This window comes from Bos indicus x Bos taurus, chromosome 1 (assembly GCF_003369695.1).
Source record: "Bos indicus x Bos taurus breed Angus x Brahman F1 hybrid chromosome 1, Bos_hybrid_MaternalHap_v2.0, whole genome shotgun sequence".
In the NCBI taxonomy this organism is placed as follows: domain Eukaryota; kingdom Metazoa; phylum Chordata; class Mammalia; order Artiodactyla; family Bovidae; genus Bos; species Bos indicus x Bos taurus.
The window spans coordinates 143624030-143643385 of record NC_040076.1 but is presented as its reverse complement, the minus strand read 5'-3'; the positions used below and the strand labels follow the sequence as shown (position 1 = coordinate 143643385).

Genomic DNA, 19356 nt, shown 5'->3' with positions numbered 1-19356 from the left:
GTGGGCTGCCGTCTATGGGGTCGCACAGAGTAGGACCTGACTGAAGTGACTTAGCAGCAGCAGCAGCAGCATTGATTTGTAATTCTTTACATATTCTAGACACAAATTTTTTTCAACTTTTTATTTTGTATTGGGGTATAGCAGATTAACAACATTGTGATAGTTTCAGGTAAACAGGGAGGGGACTCAGCCATTCATATACATGTATCCATTCTCCCCTAAACTTCTCTCCCATCCAGGCTGCCATATGACATTGAACAGAGTTCTGTGTGCTGTGCAGTAGGCCCTTGGTGATTATCCATTTTAAATATAGCAGTGTAGACACAAATTTTTGTCAGATGTTGCAGAAGTGTTTTGGATATTTTCTCTAAGTCTGTGAGTGGCCATCTCAGATTTTAGAATCTCCTGGCCACAGGCTGCAGCCCTGCCCAGCCCCAACCAGGCCCACCCTCTGCAGGCTCAGGGCCCGTTGAGTGGACAAGAGGATGAGCTCCTGCTTTCTGGGGACAAGGGAGCCGGCCAGGGAAGTGCCAATGGCCTGGCACTGGGAAGAGTGTGACCCTGGAGTAACTGGATGGGGACCTGGCCCCCACAGTGCAGGAGCAGAAAGCATGAAGTGAGCTTCCAGGTCAAAGAGCCTGTAGTGAGCACCCCCACACCAGGGTCTTCAGCCTCCCCCTGTGGCCCCAAGTCCCCCAGGCAGATGCAAACCACTCTCTGGCCTCTCTGGGAGTCCGGTGGGTGGGACCCAGGCCCAAGTGGGCAGGGAAAGCGCACTGACACCAGCGTTCTCTGGGGACATCCCTTCTGGAAGGTCCCCAGCAGTTCCTGTCCCCCTGAGTGTGCAGGGAACAAAGCAGAAAGGTCACCTGCTCCAGGGTCAGACGGGAGTCCCCCGTGGATTGCGTGTGAAGGTGAAAGAAGGAAAAGCCCCAAAATGCCCTTCAGTGGAGACCGGCGAGTATCAAGGCCACCCCTCTGTGGACGGCCAGACCAGGGGAAGGAGGGGTGAGTCCAGGCCCACACCGTGCCTACCATCTGCTGCAAATAGCAGTGCGGTATGTGCGGGGTGACTCAGTTATTGTGAAGCAAACAAGAGAAGGAAAAAGAAAGGCTCCTCTGGGAGGAGCCTTAGCAGGTGTGAGCTCTGGGCAGGGGGCGGGGGGACAGTGTGAGGGACTCTGGGACTTAATCCATACACTTAAGTATGGTTTGTCTACACAGGTTTGTTTTTACATGAAAAGTAGGAAATAGAATGTCGTGGGAAATATCCACAATACCAATCAAAGTATTAGATAATTGGGAATAAAGATAGTAAGAACTGTGTTGTACCCACATTTCATTTATTTGTATTATTTATTTGCTGGTATCTTTTGTATTAAGGTGTAATTGGCATATATAATATTTTTAAAAGAAGAAAGAAACAGGAAGGTGCACCATGTTCCTGGATTTAATTTCCTAATTGCATTTTAAAAGGCAATTCTTCATATCTACAAAACAGCAGCCGACTCACAGACACTGAGAGAAGACTTGTGGTTGCCAAGGAGGAGGTGGGGTGGGAGAGGGAGGGATCGGGAGGCTGGGGTGAGCAGATGCAAACGGTCCCATATAGACTGGAGAAACAACCGGGACCTACTGTATAGCACAGGCAACTGTATTCAATATCCTAGGATAAGCCATAATGAAAAAGAAAATGAAAAAGAACGTATATAGATAAAGAATATGTACAAAGGATACATATATGGAAAAAGAAATGTATAACGGAATCACTTTGCTCTACAGCAGAAATTAACACAACATTTTAAATCAACTATACTTCAATAAAAAATTGCTTTGAAAAGTGGCCCTTAATCTCGAAAACAAATACAATTCCAATCAAATTACTAAAGGGAGTTTAGAACTTGAGTCTCCTGTTCTTTTGGCACATGAGTGAACCAGAGACAAGACACTTTTGAAGGGGATCAAGCTGCCTAGACAAAACATTAAAAAGCTGCAGAGAGGAGGACAAGGAGGGCTGGTGCTGAGATGCAGATGGCTGGGGTGATGGCAAAGCCCAGAGTGAGACCCAAACGCACCTGCGAATTATGGGTGATAACTGCATTGCCTGGAACACATAGTGGGAGGGGCAGATGGACCCCTCGATGAATCTGTCAGACCAGCTAATCAGTGCAAAACTCCTACCAAACACCAAAAATATCCTGAAATAAAATGCTAAAATAGAGATGAATGTTAATATTATCTAATAACGTAATAAAGATGAATGCTAACATCACTTTGGAGTGGAGAAGACCTTTTAAAGTATGATAGGAAAAATGAAAACCATTACAGAAAAGACAAAGATATTTGTGTGTTAAAATATTTTTAAAAATTTAAATCCGATATTGAAGAATCCTTGCATCCCTGGGATAAAGCCCACTTGGTCATGGTGTATGATCTTTTTAATGTGTTGTTGGATTCTGATTGCTAGAATTTTGTTAAGGATTTTTGCATCTATGTTCATCAGTGATATTGGCCTGTAGTTTTCTTTTTTTGTGGGATCTTTGTCAGGTTTTGGTATTAGGGTGATGGTGGCCTCATAGAATGAGTTTGGAAGTTTACCTTCCTCTGCAATTTTCTGGAAGAGTTTGAGCAGGATAGGTGTTAGCTCTTCTCTAAATTTTTGGTAGAATTCAGCTGTGAAGCCGTCTGGACCTGGGCTTTTGTTTGCTGGAAGATTTTTGATTACAGTTTCAATTTCCATGCTTGTGATGGTTCTATTAAGATTTTCTATTTCTTCCTGGTCCAGTTTTGGAAAGTTGTACTTTTCTAAGAATTTGTCCATTTCTTCCACATTGTCCATTTTATTGGCATATAATTGTTGATAGTAGTCTCTTATGATCTTTTGTATTTCTGTGTTGTCTGTTGTGATCTCTCCATTTTCATTTCTAATTTTACTGATTTGATTTTTCTCCCTTTGTTTCTTGATGAGCCTGGCTAATGGTTTGTCAATTTTATTTATCCTTTCAAAGAACCAGCTTTTGGTTTTGTTGATTTTTGCTATGGTCTCTTTTGTTTCTTTTGCATTTATTTCTGCTCTAATTTTTAAGATTTCTTTCCTTCTACTAACCCTGGGGTTCTTCATTTCTTCCTTTTCTAGTTGCTTTAGGTGTAGAGTTAGGTTATTTATTTGACTTTTTTCTTGTTTCTTGAGGTGTGACAAACAACTAATCTCAAAAATATACAAGCAACTCCTACAGCTCAACTCCAGAAAAATAAATGACCCAATCAAAAAATGGGCCAAAGAACTAAATAGGCATTTCTCCAAAGAAGACATACAGATGGCTAACAAACACATGAAAAGATGCTCAACATCACTCATTATCAGAGAAATGCAAATCAAAACCACTATGAGGTACCATTTCACACCAGTCAGAATGGCTGCGATCCAAAAGTCTACAAATAATAAATGCTGGAGAGGGTGTGGAGAAAAGGGAACCCTCTTACACTGTTGGTGGGAATGCAAGTTAGTACAGCCACTATGGAGAAGAGTGTGGAGATTCCTTAAAAAACTGGAAATAGAACTGCCTTATGATCCAGCAATCCCACTGCTGGGCATACACACTGAGGAAACCAGAAGGGAAAGAGACACGTGTACCCCAATGTTCATCGCAGCACTGTTTATAATAGCCAGGACATGGAAGCAACCTAGATGCCCATCAGCAGATGAATGGATAAGAAAGCTGTGGTACATATACACAATGGAGTATTACTCAGCCATTAAAAAGAATACATTTGAATCAGTTCTAATGAGGTGGATGAAACTGGAGCCTATTATACAGAGTGAAGTAAACCAGAAGGAAAAACACCAATACAGTATACTAACGCATATATATGGAATTTAGAAAGATGGTAACAATAACCCTGTGAACGAGACAGCAAAAGAGACAGTGATGTATAGAACAGTCTTATGGACTCTGTGGGAGAGGGAGAGGGTGGGAAGATTTGGGAGAATGGCATTGAAACATGTAAAATATCATGTATGAAACGAGATGCCAGTCCAGGTTCGATGCACGATACTGGACGCTTGGGGCTAGTGCACTGGGATGACCCAGAGGGATGGTATGGGGAGGGAGGAGGGAGGAGGGTTCAGGATGGGGAACACGTGTATACCTGTGGTGGATTCATTTTGATATTTGGCAAAACTAATACAATTATGTAAAGTTTAAAAATTAAATTAAAATTAAAAAAAATTTAAATCGATAGAGCAAGGTGAAGAAAATATTGGTGACATGTATATGAGGGTTAGCTAAGAGCTAATATCTCTCATACAGAGAGTTCTCAAATCAGTAAGAGAAAGACAAATACTCAAGAGTTTAAAAAGAAAAGAGATTTGACCTTCAAGTTTTATTCCACAGCCCAGTAGCAATAAGGGATTGGACTCTAGCACCATTTCATTGTCTACTTTGGGACTTATTTAAAAATTAATTTTTTTAAATTGGAGAATAATTGCTTTACAATATTGCATTGGTTTCTGCCATACATCAACATGAATCAGTCATAGGTATACATATGCCGCCTCCCTCTTGAGCCTCCCCCGCACCTCCCACCCCATCCCACCCCTCTAGGTTGTCACAGAGCACCAGGTTTGAGCTTCCTGCATCATACAGCAAAGTCCCACTGGTTGTCCATTTTTCATGTGATAAAATGTTTCAGAGCTACTATTTGAAAACTTTGAGACCTTTGGATAGGGGTCTATAAAAACATATAGCCTGTGCACAGAAAACATAACTAGTGTTCTCCATGTAGTGTTTACAAATGTACCATGAGAGGACTATCTTTGTGTAAGTGAGCTTTGAGAAACAGCAGGTTAAACCCAGTAAGCGGGCAGTCACCGTCATGTCCTCAGGGATGCCACCTTGAGTGGGTCTGGACACAGCCTTGCTCCCGAGCCTCCCCGAGGCAGGCGGTGGCTCCAGATGGGGTGCCACTGGGGAGCGGAGGCGCAGGGACTGGGCATCTTAGGGCACCTCGTGCAGCAGCAGGGAAGACGCGCAGTCACAGTTTTGGCCAGGAGAGGGGGATGCCTAGTCACTTTTGGGGGTGGTGGAGGCCCTTGCTTTTGTGCTCACAGCGACTAGGACAGGGTTGCATCTTTTCCGCTCCCCTCATCAGGGCACCGATTGGGGGGCCCGAGGCTCTGCTCTGTGTGGCCGCAGGCATCCACCAGGAGCACCAGGAGTCCAAGCTGTTAGGCCAGCCGCGAACCCAACTCTAGTCAAGCTGTCCACGGGTCTCCTCTCTCTGCATATGGAAGACATCACGAATGGCCAAGACAGGCTTCCCTGGTGGCTCAGACAGTAAACAATCTACGGGCTATTCAGGGGATGCAGGTTTGATCCCTGAGTCAGGAAGATTCCCTGAAGAAGGGAATGGCAACCTACTCCAGTATTTTTGCCTGGAGAATTCCATGGACAGAGGAGCCTGGCAGGCTACAGCCCATAGGGTCACGAAGAGTCAGACACGACTGAGTGGCTAACATTTTAATGGTTAAGACAACAGCAGGCTGGAAGGTGGAGGAGGGCTACATGGGCACATGGGCCAGAGCCTGAGCACCAGCCTCAGGCCAGCAGCCGGCCCCTTCTCCCACCTTCCAGAAGCGTGCTCACGGGCAGCCTGGGGAACGGGATGGGTCTGGGTCTGGCTGTGTGTGACCCCCTGCTTAGAACTTCACAGTTTCCATCACTGCATAAAGGTCTGAGAACCCCTGCAGGATTAAGTCCTGCCCACTTAATCCTCCACTTCCCCCAACCCTGTTTCCACAGAGACTGTTTTCTTCTCAGGACATTTAAAAACACTTATGTGTGAAGTACAAGTTAGAGAATCAGCTTCCGATATGTGACATGACTGCTCCCAGGCCATCTCCCCAGAAACCTGTCTCCCTGAGCCCATTTCCCCAGGAGTTTTGTCTAGTGAAAGCACAAAGGTCTGGGGTCAGCAAGCCCACGCTGTGGTGGGGGGTCAGCGCTGGGCTCTTATCTCCTCCCTCTCATCCAGGCCCATAGTCTGGGAGAGGTGGTCTCTGCTTCTCCTCCTGAATGACCTACAAGTGGCCAGGAGCCCACACCTGGCACCTGAGATAAAGGAGAAGCCCTGAACCCCAGTCCCTGATGGATGCTCACACGACTGTTGCTTCCTTGATGCAGGACAGCAGTCCTGTCAGCAACTGCTGGTCAGCGTGCACTCCAGGAAAGGTGAGGCTACACCTCTCCCAGGCCCCCTCTCTGTTTCACGTGCCTGGAAATCCTCTCCAGATGCCTGCTGTGGGCCCTGAGCCCCTGCTGCTCTGGGGGCCTCGCAGGAGTACAGAAGGACAACACGAGGGCAGCAGGGTGGGGTCCCTCCCTTTTCCCAGGAAATCTGGTCAGTGCCCTGTTACTGGGACAAGATCCCCCCAGGCTGTATGTCCCCGCCTCCACCCCTGCATTTGGACCAGCCTTGGGTGCAGGGCTGAGCCTGACTGGAGTCAGGTGCCATTCAGGATGCCCTTGGGCCCCAAAGCCTCTGAACTAAACTGGGAGCAAGCTGTGGGTCATCCTATCTGGCCAGCACCCAGAGGGTGACCATCAAGCCAGGCAGGACCTACCAACCAGAGGCCCACTGCGGCTTTGAGGGGTGGGGGCTCCATGCAGGGGTGTCAGCAGCCCCTCACTGCATCCATGCCAGCCTCACAGATATCCTAACTGGGGAAAGCAGGGTGTCAGGCCGCTTGGGCTGGGCTGGGTGAGGCTGGGGTTCACCCAGGAATCTTCAGAACCACCCTAGCAGGGCCCATCCACTGCTGGGTGTGAGGCCATGGGAAGAGGTGCAGCTGGCATGTGGTCCTCTTGCAGATGGAGACCTGTGTTGTGTCCTGCCCTTTGCTCCCACATGCGTGATCTTCAGGCTTCCTGAGGTGTCCACAGGTGAGGACAGTGTGCCCTTGACCAGCAGAGGGGCCTGACGTGTCAAGGTGTGAGGCTGGTGGTGGCCTCAGAGACTGAGCTGGTCACCCAGAGGCCAGCTCCTCTGAGGCCTGTTTCCAATCCACTAGGCTCCCCACTACCCCATGCTCCCCTTCAGATGGCACTGTCTCTGCCAAGCTGCCTCAGGGTGCATGGTACCCTGATACCCTGAGAGAAAAGCACTTGTACAGGAGTGTCCTGGGGCCCCACCTGTACCTGTCCACACACTCTGGGCGGAACCTTCCTGAAGCCTCTGCTCCACACTGCTAGGTCAGGTGCTCCTGCCCCCAGGATGCCCTCCTTGCTGTTCAGGTCCAACAACAAGAAGTTTGCCCCTTCCACAGAGCTAAAATAGGCCTCTGGAACCCCCACATTCCCCTTCTGCCACAGGAACAATACAGACAGGGCAGAGAGGGGAGCAGGGGTATGTGGTCAGGTGACAGGTCTATACCCCAATCCCTTCTGGCCCTTATAATCTTTTTAAATCTTATGTCTCAGTTTAAAAACTAAAATAAATAAAAGGAGGAGAAAGCAATCAAGACAGTGTACTCAGACATAGGGGAAATTATTTCATCATCATTGTCAGTTTCATCATTCTCTTCCCTCCACTAAAACACAGTCTTAATAAACTCTTTTAGAATAAATATTCTAAAATATTCAGAAATACATGTGCATGTGTTGAAAGAACTAATATTATTAAAATGATAATATTATCCAACATAATCTGTAGATTTGACAAAACCACTATCAAAATTCCAATGGTATGTTTCACAGAAAGGAAAAAAAAATCCTAGAATTTGTGTGGAACCACAAAGACCCCAAATTGCCAAAGCAATCTGGAGAAAGAAGAACAAAGCTAGAGGTATCACACATCCTAATTTCAAACTATGTTACAAAGCTGCTCTAAATAAAATGGTATGGCACTGACACAAAAACAGACACGTGGCTCAACAGGACAGAATAAAAGCCCGGAAGTAAGTCCACGTATATATGTACAAGTAATTTACGACAAAGAAGCCAGGAATACACCATGGGGAAAGAACACTCTCTTTAATTAACGGTTCTGGGAAAACTGGACAGTCACATGCGAAAGAACAAAACTGGACCTCTGTCTCACAGCGTACACGAAAATTAACTCAAAACGGATTTAAGGCTTGAACAGATAACCTGAAACCATAAAGCCCTAGAAGAGAATGTAGGAGGTAAACTCCTTGACCTGGGTCTTGGCAATGGTTTTCTGGATTTGATGCCAAAGGCAAAGGCAATGAAGGCAAAAACAGACAAATGAGACTATATTCACACTAAAAATCTTTACTACAAAAGACAACCATTAACAAAATGAAAAGGCAACATACTGAGGGAGAGAAAATATCTGACAACCATATATCTAATGAAAGCTTAATATCCAAAATATATGAAGAATTTATACAACTCAATAGCAAAACAGAAGACAATTTGATGTACAATCTAGGCAAGGAATCTAAATAGATGTTTTCCAAAGAAGATATATGAAAAAAAAAGGGGGAAGGGGAGAGGGAAGAATCAGGTTTCTGATGTTGTTACATACATTGGAGTGGAAGGGAGATGGTGGTGGGAATAAATAAAATTTAATGCTAAAAAAAAAAGAAGAAGATATAAGGATGTTTTCTGTATGTCTTCCAGCAAACAGGTACATGAAAATATGCTGTACATCAGGGAAATGCAAATCAAACCCTCAGCAAGTCAGCACCTCACACCTGTCAGAGTGGCTGTTGTCAAACATGCAAGAATAACAAGTGCTGGCAAGGATGTGGAGAAAAGGAAACCCTTGTGCCCTGTTGTGAGAATGTAAATTGGTGCAGCTGCCATGGAAAACACTAAGGAGCTGTCTCAAAAAATTAAAAATAGAACTACCACACAATCCAGCAAAACCATTTCTGGGTATGCATCCAACAAGAATGAAAACACTGATTTGAGAAGATACCTGCACCCTCATATTCATGGCAGCATTACTTACAATATCCAAGACATAAACGAAAAAGTGACCATCAGTGGGTGAATGCATCAAGAAAACACACATATATACAATGGAGTGCTACTCTGTCATAAAACAGGAATGAAATTTTGCCATTTGTGACAACATGGATTGACCTTGAGGGCATTATGCTAAGTGAAACAAACCAGACAAAGACAGATACCATATGACCTCACTTACATGTGGGATTAAAAACAAACAAAAAATCCAAACTCACAGATACAGAGAAGTGGTTGCCAAAGGTGGAGACTGGATAAATGGGTCTGGGTCTCCCACATTGCAGCTTGACACTCGACCCTCTGAGCCACCGCCCAGATAAATGGATGAAGAGGGTCAAAAGGTGTAAACTTTCAGTTAAAGATAAATACCTCACAAATAGAGATATAAACTATTGCATGATGACGACAGTCAATAATTTGTTGTTGTTTAGTTTCTAAGTTGTGTCTGACTGTTTGCAATCCATTGGACTGTAGCCTGCCAAGCTCCTCTGTCCATAGGATTTTCCAGGCAAGAATACTGGAGTGGGTTGTCATTTCCTTCTCAAGGGGATAGTCCCTACTCAGGGATTAAACTCTCATTTCCTGCCCTGGCAGGGGATTCTTTACCTCTGAGCCACCTGGAGAGTTTAGTCAATACAGTGTGGTTAAAAAAGAAAGTATTTCAGAATATTTTGTATCTATAGAAAATCTCTGAAGCTAGGACAGAGCTCCCACAAACCCATACCCCTGTGATTAACATCTTGCTTCAGTGTGATACGATTGTAACAATTAGTGAATCACTACTGATACAAGCACAAGCTGGAATCAAGATTGCCGGGAAAAATATCAATAACCTCAGATATGCTGATGACACCACCCTTATGGCAGAAAGTGAAGAGGAACTAAAAAGCTTCTTGACGAAAGTGAAAGAGAAGAGTGAAAAAGTTGGCTTGAAGCTCAACATTCAGAAAACTAAGATCATGGCATCCGGTCCCATCACTTCACGGGAAATAGATGGGGAAACAGTGGAAACAGTGTCAGACTTTATTTTGGGGGGCTCCAAAATCACTGCAGATGGTGACTGCAGCCATGAAATTAAAAGACGCTTACTCCTTGGAAGGAAAGTTATGACCAACCTAGATAGCATATTGAAAAGCAGAAACATTACTTTGCCAACATAGGTCCATCTAGTCAAGGCTATGGTTTTTCCTGTGGTCATGTATGGATATTAGAGTTGGACTGAAGAAAGCTGAGCACTGAAGAATTGATGCTTTTGAACTGTGGTGTTAGAGAAGACTCTTGAGAGTCCCTTGGACTGCAAGGAGATCCAACCAGTCCATTCTATAGGAGATCAGTCTTGGGTGTTCATTGGAAGGACTGATGCTAAAGCTGAAACTCCAATACTTGGCCACCTCATGCGAGGAGTTATCTCATTGGATAAGACTCTGATGCTGGGAGGGATTGGGGAAGGAGGAGAAGGGGACAACAGAGGATGAGATGGCTGGATGACATCACCGACTCAATGGACATGAGTCTGGGTGAACTCCGGGAGTTGGTGATGGACAGGGAGGCCTGGCGTGCTGTGATTCATGGGGTCGCAAAGAGTCGGTCACAACTGAGTGACTGAACTGAACTGATACAGTATTCTTGAGGCTAATGAGCCATAGTTTAGTAGGTGTCCTTGGTTTCCTCTAAGGTCGTTTTTCTGTCGCGTTTAGTCTAATCGTCATGCCTCCTTAGGCTCCTCTTGGGTGTGACAGTTTCTCGGATTTTTTCTGATGAGCGGCACAGTTGTGAAGAGTCCCAGGCAGGTATGTTGCTATGTTGCAGGCTGTCCCGCCCCTGGAATCTTCCGGCACTTCTCTCATGGGTGGCGGCTGAGTCACAGGTGGGGAGGGAGCCCACAGAGGTGACACACCATCCTTGTGTCACCCTATAGGGAGCAGTACTGTCCACTCTGCTGTCAACCCTGACCTTGGCAGGTTTCTCCCTGCAGAGCTACTGCCTGACACCCTGCTGAGCTTTTTAAAGTGTGTTTGTGTGTGTGTGTGTGTGTGTGTGTGTGTGTGTGTGTGTATATATATATAAAATTTATTTATTTGGCTACACCAGGTCTTAGTTGGGGCATGTGGGCTCTAGTTCCCTGACCAGGGATAGAACCTGGGTCCTTGCATTGGGAGCCTGGAATCTTAGAGACTGGACCACCAGGGAAGCACTCATTGAACTTTACACAGGTAAGTCAGGCCACCCGGACCACACCCAAGCTGAAAGGAGGGAGCTATGAGCCCTCCCCAGGCCAACTGAGCTTCCTCCCCACTAATTGCCCCTTGGCCCCTCCCACTCCCGACCATTTATCCCACCCAGAACCTTCACCCTCACTAGGCACCACACCCCTTAGATGCTTAAACCCCACTGAACTCCCTCCCAGCCGGTCCTGCCCCCCTGCGCCCACCCCCAGCAGAGAATCCTGAGAACCCTAAGCCCCGCCCCTGAGTCCCCCACCCCCGCACTCAGGCCCCATCACTGAGCCTCCTCACTCCGCCCCCTGAACCCTCCTCTCTCACACGGGTCTTCTCATCCCTCCTCACTGTGAGGACTCTCCTGCCCCTCCCCCTCCCCCTCCCGGGACTCCCTAATCCCCCACCCAGCAGGGGCACCCCACAGGAGCCCTCCACCCTTCCACCCAAGACCCAGTGGCACTGAGGGGTCCCCGCTCTCATCCCTGCGTCATCCTGCGCGCCCCCACCCCAGGAGTCCAGCACCCTGGTTTCCTGCTGATTCTGGAAGAAGTCCCTTCCCAGATTCCATGGCCCATTCCTCCCTGGGGACCCTGAACCTGGAGACCATGGATGGCTCAGACCCTGACCCAGCCCTGCCGCCGGATAGGGAGCAATGGCCCCCGCCCTGTGAAATCCGTGAGGCCCTTTCTTCTTCTCAGGAGCCCCCCTGCCTTCAAGAGTTCTTGGGAGAGACCAAGGCTGGATGGGATCTGGGAGACCCTGGGGCGGCAGGAACATGGGGTGGCTGAGGGGCCCTCAGCTGGGGGGACGCAGACGGAGGAGGTGCCACGGAGGACCCCGGGCCCTGTGAGACCCAAGTGGCCCACCTGATGGGCAACCCTTGAATTCCCCCTCGAGGCTGGCACTCACCACCGACATTCCTGCCCCTCAACACCATCCCTGCCCTGGGTTGGGAGGGGTGAGTGTCACTGTGGGAGGTGGGTAGGGGCTGAAGCAGGATTCCAGGATTCCAAGGCTCCAAGACGGAGGCTGGTGGGGCACCTTCTCACTCTCCGCTGTCTCTCCTATCTCTTGGTTTGGTGTCCCCTTGTCTGCTACCCTAGTCCTGGACCCGGAGCCGGAGCACAGTCTGGACATCATCCTAGTGGGTTCCAGCGAACTGTCATCCCCACCATCTCCCGGGCCCCGCAGAGGTGAGGGTTCATTTGAGTACTGGGCCCATCACTTGGGATGCCAACTTCAAGCCTGAACACTGTCCAGGGTTCCCAACTTCTGGAATAATCATGCCTCACTCAGGAGCAGGAGGGCCCCACTCCAAGCCTCCCCCACCCCAGCGATCAGCTTGGATGTTTAAATGTCAGTGTGAAAGGTGGAGGGGGAGGGTGGTGCTGGCCCTCTGGGTCCTGTGACTTCAAAAGATCAACTTTGAGGCTTGTCTCTTGACCTGTTTGATGTAGGAGACAGGCTGAGGCAGGGACTATGTCTTTTCTTTTCCAGATTTTATTGCATATGAAGTCAAGGTCAACCAGCGAGACATAGAAGGTGAGCATCACACACCTGCCCAGGTGAAGGGATGTGAGCCTGCTCAAGAAGGTTGTCCATCCCTGGAGGAGGGTGGTGGACATGGCTGGTGCCCAGCTTGTATCCCCTCCACCTGCCCTAAAGACCCTGACCCATCATTGAAGGTGTCTTTTAGTATAATCATACATAATGTGCCACCTAAAGACCCTGACCCATGATTGAAGGTGTCTTTTAGTATAATCATACATAATGTGCCACTGCCACTACAATCTAATTTGGGGGCATTTTCATCACCTGCACAAGAAACTGGTACCCACAGTAACTCCTTCCTTATCCCTCCCCTCTTTCAACTCTTGGCAACCACGAATCTACTTTTTTTCTCTATGGCTTTGCCTAGCCTGGATCCCCTGCATTTACACATGGATTTTTGGATCAGGCTAGCAATTTCTGCAAAAAAGAAAAAAGAAAAAAAAATCCCAGCTGGAATTTTGAGAGACATCTGTAGACCAATTTGGGGAGGCTTGCCATTTTAATGGGCTTCCCTGGTAGCTCAGTGGTAAAGAATCTGCCCGCTAATGCAGTAGATGTGGGTTTGATCTGTGGGTTGGGAAGATCCCCTGGAGAAGGAAATGGAAACCCACTCCAGTATTCTTTCTTGCCTGGGAAATCCCATGGACAGAGGAGCCTGGTGGGCTACAGTCTGTGGGGTCTCAAAGAGTCAGACACGACTGAGTGACTGAGGACACACAGCATTTTAACACTCATTAGTCTTCTGATCCACAAACATGGGATGCCCTCCCATCTGAACTTTCTTTCAAGAGCAGTTTGGGGCTTTCAGTGTACAGGTCTTGCACTTTTTTTGTTGTTGCTAAGTCTGTTGCTCTGTCTGGCGGTGCCGTGACACACGTTGACTGTGGGTTTCTGCCTCAGATGTGTGTATCTGCTGTGGAAGTCTCCAGCTGCACACACAGCACCCCCTGTTTGAGGGGGGTATGTGTGCTCCGTGCAAGGTAAGCAGGGAGGTGAGGGTGGCTTCGTGGCAGCCTCAGGGCAGAGTGGGCAGCCTGGCTTTGCCCTCGTCAAGGACAAGTTCCTGGAGTGCCTCTTCCTGTACGACGATGACGGGTACCAGTCTTACTGCTCCATCTGCTGCGCCGGGGAGACGCTGCTCATCTGCGAGAATCCCGACTGCACCCGGTGAGGCCAGGGGCGCGGGGGATCCAGAGTCATGAAGGACTGCTGCCCATAAACCTGGGGAACGCCCATCCTTCTGGGCTCTGCATCCTGGAGTGCAAGGGACTTTCCCACCCCACCTCCCCAAAGGATGACTTTCTCCAAAGCTTTCAATTTCCATCTCAAATGTTTCATTTGCTGAAGAGCCTTGACCTATGGGTGGGGCTTCCCAGGTGGCGCTAGTAGTAAAGAGCCTGCCTGCCTGTGAAAGAGAAGTAAGAGATGCTGGTTCGATCCCTGGGTGGGGAAGAGCCCCTGGAGAAGGGCATGGCAACCCACTCCAGTATACTTGGCTGTAGAATCCCACACACAGAAGAGCCTGGCAGGCTATGATCTGTGGGGTCACAAAGAGTCGGACACGACTGAAGTGACTTAGCACGCATGTACGCTTCACCTATGGGAGGGGGTCTCAAAAGCTGTGTGCTTGTGATTTTTCTTTCTGTTTTTATTGCCAAGGCATAGCTGCTCCCTCGATGGTTAAGTAGGACAGTGACAGGACCCTCACGGGGCCAGAGTCAGGCAGGTGCCTTCGCTCTCCCCTGCTGTGTGCCCACCTGAGCTTTACTTGCAGTCCCTCCCTGCAGCCCTTCTGGGCCATCCTTGTACCCACAGCTCCCACCCCAGACCTGCCCCCCTGTCCCCTCAGTGGGTGCTCCTGCGCTTGAGTTCATGGGGAGATCTCACCTGCTTTCTTAGATGCTAAAGTTTGGAGGAGGAGAACAGCCGGCGTAGGGGAGTCTTGAAAATCCGCCATTGTCCACAGGTCCCCCTGTCCTCTGCGGATGACGGGGGCCCTGTGGCTCTAGGTCCCTGAGAGGGACTGACCCCCTCCCTCAGCCACAGCCTTGCCTCCCCACCCTGCTGGCTTTGTCTTTCCACCTGTCTTTTCACTCACTCCAGAACAAGGAGCAGGCTCTCTGCTGCCTACTGGGCCACCGGGGTTTCACCTGGAGATGCGGCAGCGTCATTTCTGCCGCTGTGGTTTTCTGTTTGACTACAGATGCTACTGTTTCGAGTGCGTTGACACCCTGGTTGGCCCTGGGACCTCGGGGAAGGTTCACGCCATGAGCAACTGGGTCTGCTTCCTTTGCCTGCCCTTCCCCCGGAGCGGGCTGCTGCAGAGGAGGAGAAAGTGGCGGACGTGGCTGAAGGCCTTCTATGACCGGGAGGCGGTGAGTGGCAGCTGGAGCTGGAGGATAGAATGGGCGAACGGCCAGCCCTAACTTGGCTCATTTCCTCCGGCGACTGGTTGCAAAATACCCATCCGCTCTGCTTATGTGATGAAGTTAAAGGCTTCTGAGCAAATGCACTTTTCTCATTTTCCTCTCTGATAGCAGGTCCATTAGGTGTCTGTCTTCCACAAATCCCTTTAGCACAGCAGCTTTGTTTCTCCCAAGCCTGGGAACCAGGCATTTGTAGGAGGTAGGAGAGGGCCCAGCAAATGTGGGCCTCTGAGCTCAGCAAGTGGGAGCAAATGCCTGGGCAGGATCTCCAAGTCCAGCCCGGACAGCTGGCACAGACATGGGTCCTCTATGGAATCAAGGCCGGGGCCATGAGCTACGCAGGAGTGTGGGCTCATCGCAGTAGTTTGAGGTCTCTTCCTGAAAGATACACCCAAGTCCTAACCTCCAGTACCTGTGAACGTGACCTATTTTGGAAATAAGGTCTTTGCAGACGCAGTTTAGAGAAGGATCTTGAGGTGAGGTCATCCTGGATTGGGATGACATGAAATGCAGTGATTGGTGTCATCTACCAGGAAGGAGTGGGATAGAGACACACGGAGGAGGGGTGGGGGCTGAGTGACGGGGCAGGCTGGGCACTGACCGGGGCGGCTTGGAGCCTCAGGTTCCTTCTCTGCTGTTTGAGGCTGGCTGGTTCTGGGGAGTTGCTGCACACCTGGCATTGCTGGGCCAACCATGGGGGCACGTGGTGGCCCCGCCGCCCTGCACTCCCTGACACTGGATGGAGCAGGTGCATTCAAGGTGCTTTTCTAAACTAGGCACCTGCCCTCCCCATAGAACCTTCTTCAGGTCCATCTTGTGGCAGAAGCCGCCCATCTCTGTGTAAAAGACCCTGAGCCAGCAAACTGCAGGAGGGGTTTCTCATCCAAGGGGGAAGGGGTAGATACTCTGAACCACTGTTACTGCCCCAGGGGAGCAGGGAGAAGGAAGCATGGCTCCTGCAGCTGCCACAGGGAACCAGGACGTGCGTCCCCAAGTGTCTGTCAGGGCTGTGCCTGCACCGGATATGCCCTGCCCTCCCCACGCCCCCAGGAAGCCCAGGACCACCTGCCCTCTCCCATTGCTTCACTTTTTGCCTGCCTTGGGCGCCGTCCACCTGCTCCAGTCCTGGGCTCAGGTTCTCCTGGGACCCCCACCCTCCACTGCTTGCAGGCAGCACCCCTGCTCAGGCCTGGTCATCCATCCCCAGCTCAATGTCATGCTCATAGGAGCCAAGAAGCCTCCCAGGGGTCAGGGGCTCGGGAGTGCTTGTTTCCTGGATAGATCCACCGCATCTCTGCCAGCTGGTGCCCTGCATGGGAGGGTGGGTGTTACTGGACACCTTCTCGGCTCCTGTCCTCAGCCTGGCCCCTTCACGCGGAGACATGGGTGCTGGCTCAGGCCTGGCCTGGGAGAGGCCCTGCGCTGGTAGCCTTCAAGGGTGGTGCCGGGTGACTTGGGGCCTGGGTTCAGAGCCTGCAGAGGGGACAGAGAGGGATCCGGTGCGTCCCATGGCCATGGGCGTTCAGAGCGCCCCAGGTCAGAGACTTTTTCCAAGAAATACAGGGAAGTGGTTTCTCTAGGGATAGAGTTATCTCCTTTCACAAGCAGTGAAGTCCCGAGCATCTGCCTCCCCTTTGCTGGAGGTGCAGTTGGCGGGGGAGGGCAAGAGCCTTGGCCTGGGGGATGGGCCAGATCTTCATGAAGGCCTGGGGGTTAGTGCGGTCAAGGAGTGGCCAGCCCCCTCAGCAGGTGTGCAAGGCCAGAAAGAACTTGTCTTGACACTCATGGGCTCTATGATTAGGTAGTCATCAGAATGTTCTGGGTTTTTTTTTAAATAAATAGGAGAGTCCCCTTGTGATGTACAAAACTGTGCCTGTGTGGAAGAGAGAGCCCATCCGGGTGCTATCCCTTTTTGGGGACATCAAGAAAGGTGGGTGCAGTGACACCTGAGGACTCATGCTAGAAGAGGGGTCTGCTTGGAGCGACCCCTCCAAGGGGACCCACAGGGGACCCAGGGTGTGTGCAATGAGGGTGGGGGTGCGAAGGTCCCCAGCATCACACTCACTGCATGTCTGGGACTGGGGGCCGTTTCTAGGAGGCGAGGGGTGTGCTGTGCAGGAGCACCTGGGGCTCCTTCCTTCAGCTGGGCTGCCTTGGAAAGAAAATTCGCATAGCAAGACGGTGGGTGTGAAATGCCACAGTGAGGGCCGTAGGGCCAGCTCTCTGCTAGGACAGCCCTGCCCAGAGCCACTGAGCCTCACACACCTCCACGCACCTGGCCCCCTTACCTGCCCCACCCCTTGCCGGGCCCGCTGCACCCTCCGTCTCTACCCAGACGCCCCCATCACCCAGGCGGTCACATGCTGCATTCTAGCCTTGCCTGGGTGTCCTGCCCCTGCGGACCCCAAGCAGACCCCCAGCTGCCAGTACCTTTGGAAATCCTGTGGACTCTTGTGGGCTCAGCAGATGTAACAGGAATCAGTGAAAATACGTCTGTTAGTCTCTGGCCAAGTGGAATGGGGCCATCTGCCCTGCTCCTGGCGCTCGCTAAGTGCCTGGTAGTATGGTCACAGTGGCCCCGTGCACATCCGTGTTAAGGATCTGGGGGCCGAGACACACAGAGCGGGCATGGCTTCCCCTGAAGGAACCCAGGAGTCACTGCCCACGGCCACTCAGCCTTCCAGGCCCTGCCCAGACAGTGTGTTATTAATTCGCAAGGTCCTTTCTGGGCTCACCTTCCAGTGCCTCAGATGCACGCTCTCCTGCAGCCCAGCCCTGTCTCCCAGCCTGACCGGGTGACGTCAGCATGCATCGCCACCGCCCAGTGGTTCCCTAACCCAGAGAGTGGCACTGCAGCCTGTAGCACTGGTTATGCAACACGTGGCTTGACTTTGTGAAATCAGTGCTTACTCACCCCGTCATGTTGCTGGAATGATAAAGTCTGCTTGCCATATGATAGCAGTACTTTCTGATCAGCCGTTGGCCTTTGATTCCACGTCGGGTCAAAATCCAACGCCAGCCCTCTGTGTCCTCTCGGCTCCCCACCCAGAGCTGACGAGTCTGGGCTTTTTGGAAGATGGTTCTAAGCCGGGAAGATTGAAACATTTGGATGACGTCACCAACATAGTGAGGAGGGACGTAAGTACTGCTGGCTCCTCCAGGTCCCCGGTGAGGGCAGACTCAGCTCCTCCAGGCCCCTGGTGAGAGCAGACTGGAGGGAAGGGGACAGGGGACTGGGCAGAAAGGGGGGGAGGGGAAGCCCCCTGCAGGGCTGACCTTGGGGGGGTCTCACGGGGATCACCCCCACAACGGGGGAGATGAGAGAGGCAACTTTGTGGCCCCCACACTGCCTGTTCCTGCTGTCCTGAATGTGGCCTGGGAAGGAGGGCCTAAAAGTGACTCAGCCAGCTCTGTCAAGAGCGTCCTGTGGTGGGAAAGGGATGGAAAGCCTCTTCCAGGGGCCTCTGCAGGAGGATCTGGGCCCTTGCCCGAGGCCCACACAGCCCCTCACATCGGGATTAAAGCCCACTGTCCCTAGAGCCCAGCCACCCCAGGCACAGGGCCTGAGGGGCCAGAGCGCCGGCCATTGCAGGCAGCAACAAGGAAACGGCCAGCGTAGGGAGTCCACTCTGCCCCCAGGGTGCCAGTCAGAGCCTTACAGCTCTACTCCCCCCATCTTGGTCTTACCCAAGGGTGTGTCCAGGGGCCAGCCCTCCTCTCTGGCTGAGCCTGGGGACTCCCCCACCACTGGTCCATCCCCCTGGGGTCTGCCCTGCCTTGAAGCCCAGAACGGTCTTCTCGCCCCACTGGCCCCATCAGATGTCCCGCCAGGGAGCATTTCTAGAGCATTCTGGTCATCACACTCATCCTAGGCTCCCCAGGCAGGGTCCTCCTTTGAAGGGCAGGATGGTCCAGGCAGGGCTGGACAGTGATACGAGGCCTCCCCCCTCAAGCCGCAGAGCTGCAGGACAGAGCAGACTTGGAGGGGCTCTTGCTGGTGTGTGGAGGGTCTAGATCCCTCCCATGATGAGGTCTGAGTCTCGGTGGTGACAGTGACTCCCATGTGTGTCGTCATCGCTCGGTCCCGCCAGCGTCCAGTCCTTTTCACGAGGATCGTGACCCAGGCCTTCCTGTAGTGCCACCACCCTGGAGACGGGGCATCCGGCT

The 19356-nt window shown here is 50.8% G+C and overlaps 1 protein-coding gene across 1 annotated transcript in view; it reads left to right on the top strand.

Annotated features, from left to right (window-relative positions):
• DNMT3L (DNA methyltransferase 3 like) overlaps window positions 1-19356 on the top strand; it is a 44689-nt gene that overhangs the window by 18168 nt on the left and 7165 nt on the right. Inside the window, exons 4-11 of the mRNA XM_027551216.1 lie at window positions 11911-12058; window positions 12198-12405; window positions 12710-12754; window positions 13664-13743; window positions 13818-13930; window positions 14967-15138; window positions 17032-17119; window positions 18239-18327. Of these exons, the coding sequence (XP_027407017.1) occupies window positions 11911-12058; window positions 12198-12405; window positions 12710-12754; window positions 13664-13743; window positions 13818-13930; window positions 14967-15138; window positions 17032-17119; window positions 18239-18327 (943 nt within the window). The remainder of the gene's footprint in view (window positions 1-11910; window positions 12059-12197; window positions 12406-12709; window positions 12755-13663; window positions 13744-13817; window positions 13931-14966; window positions 15139-17031; window positions 17120-18238; window positions 18328-19356) is intronic.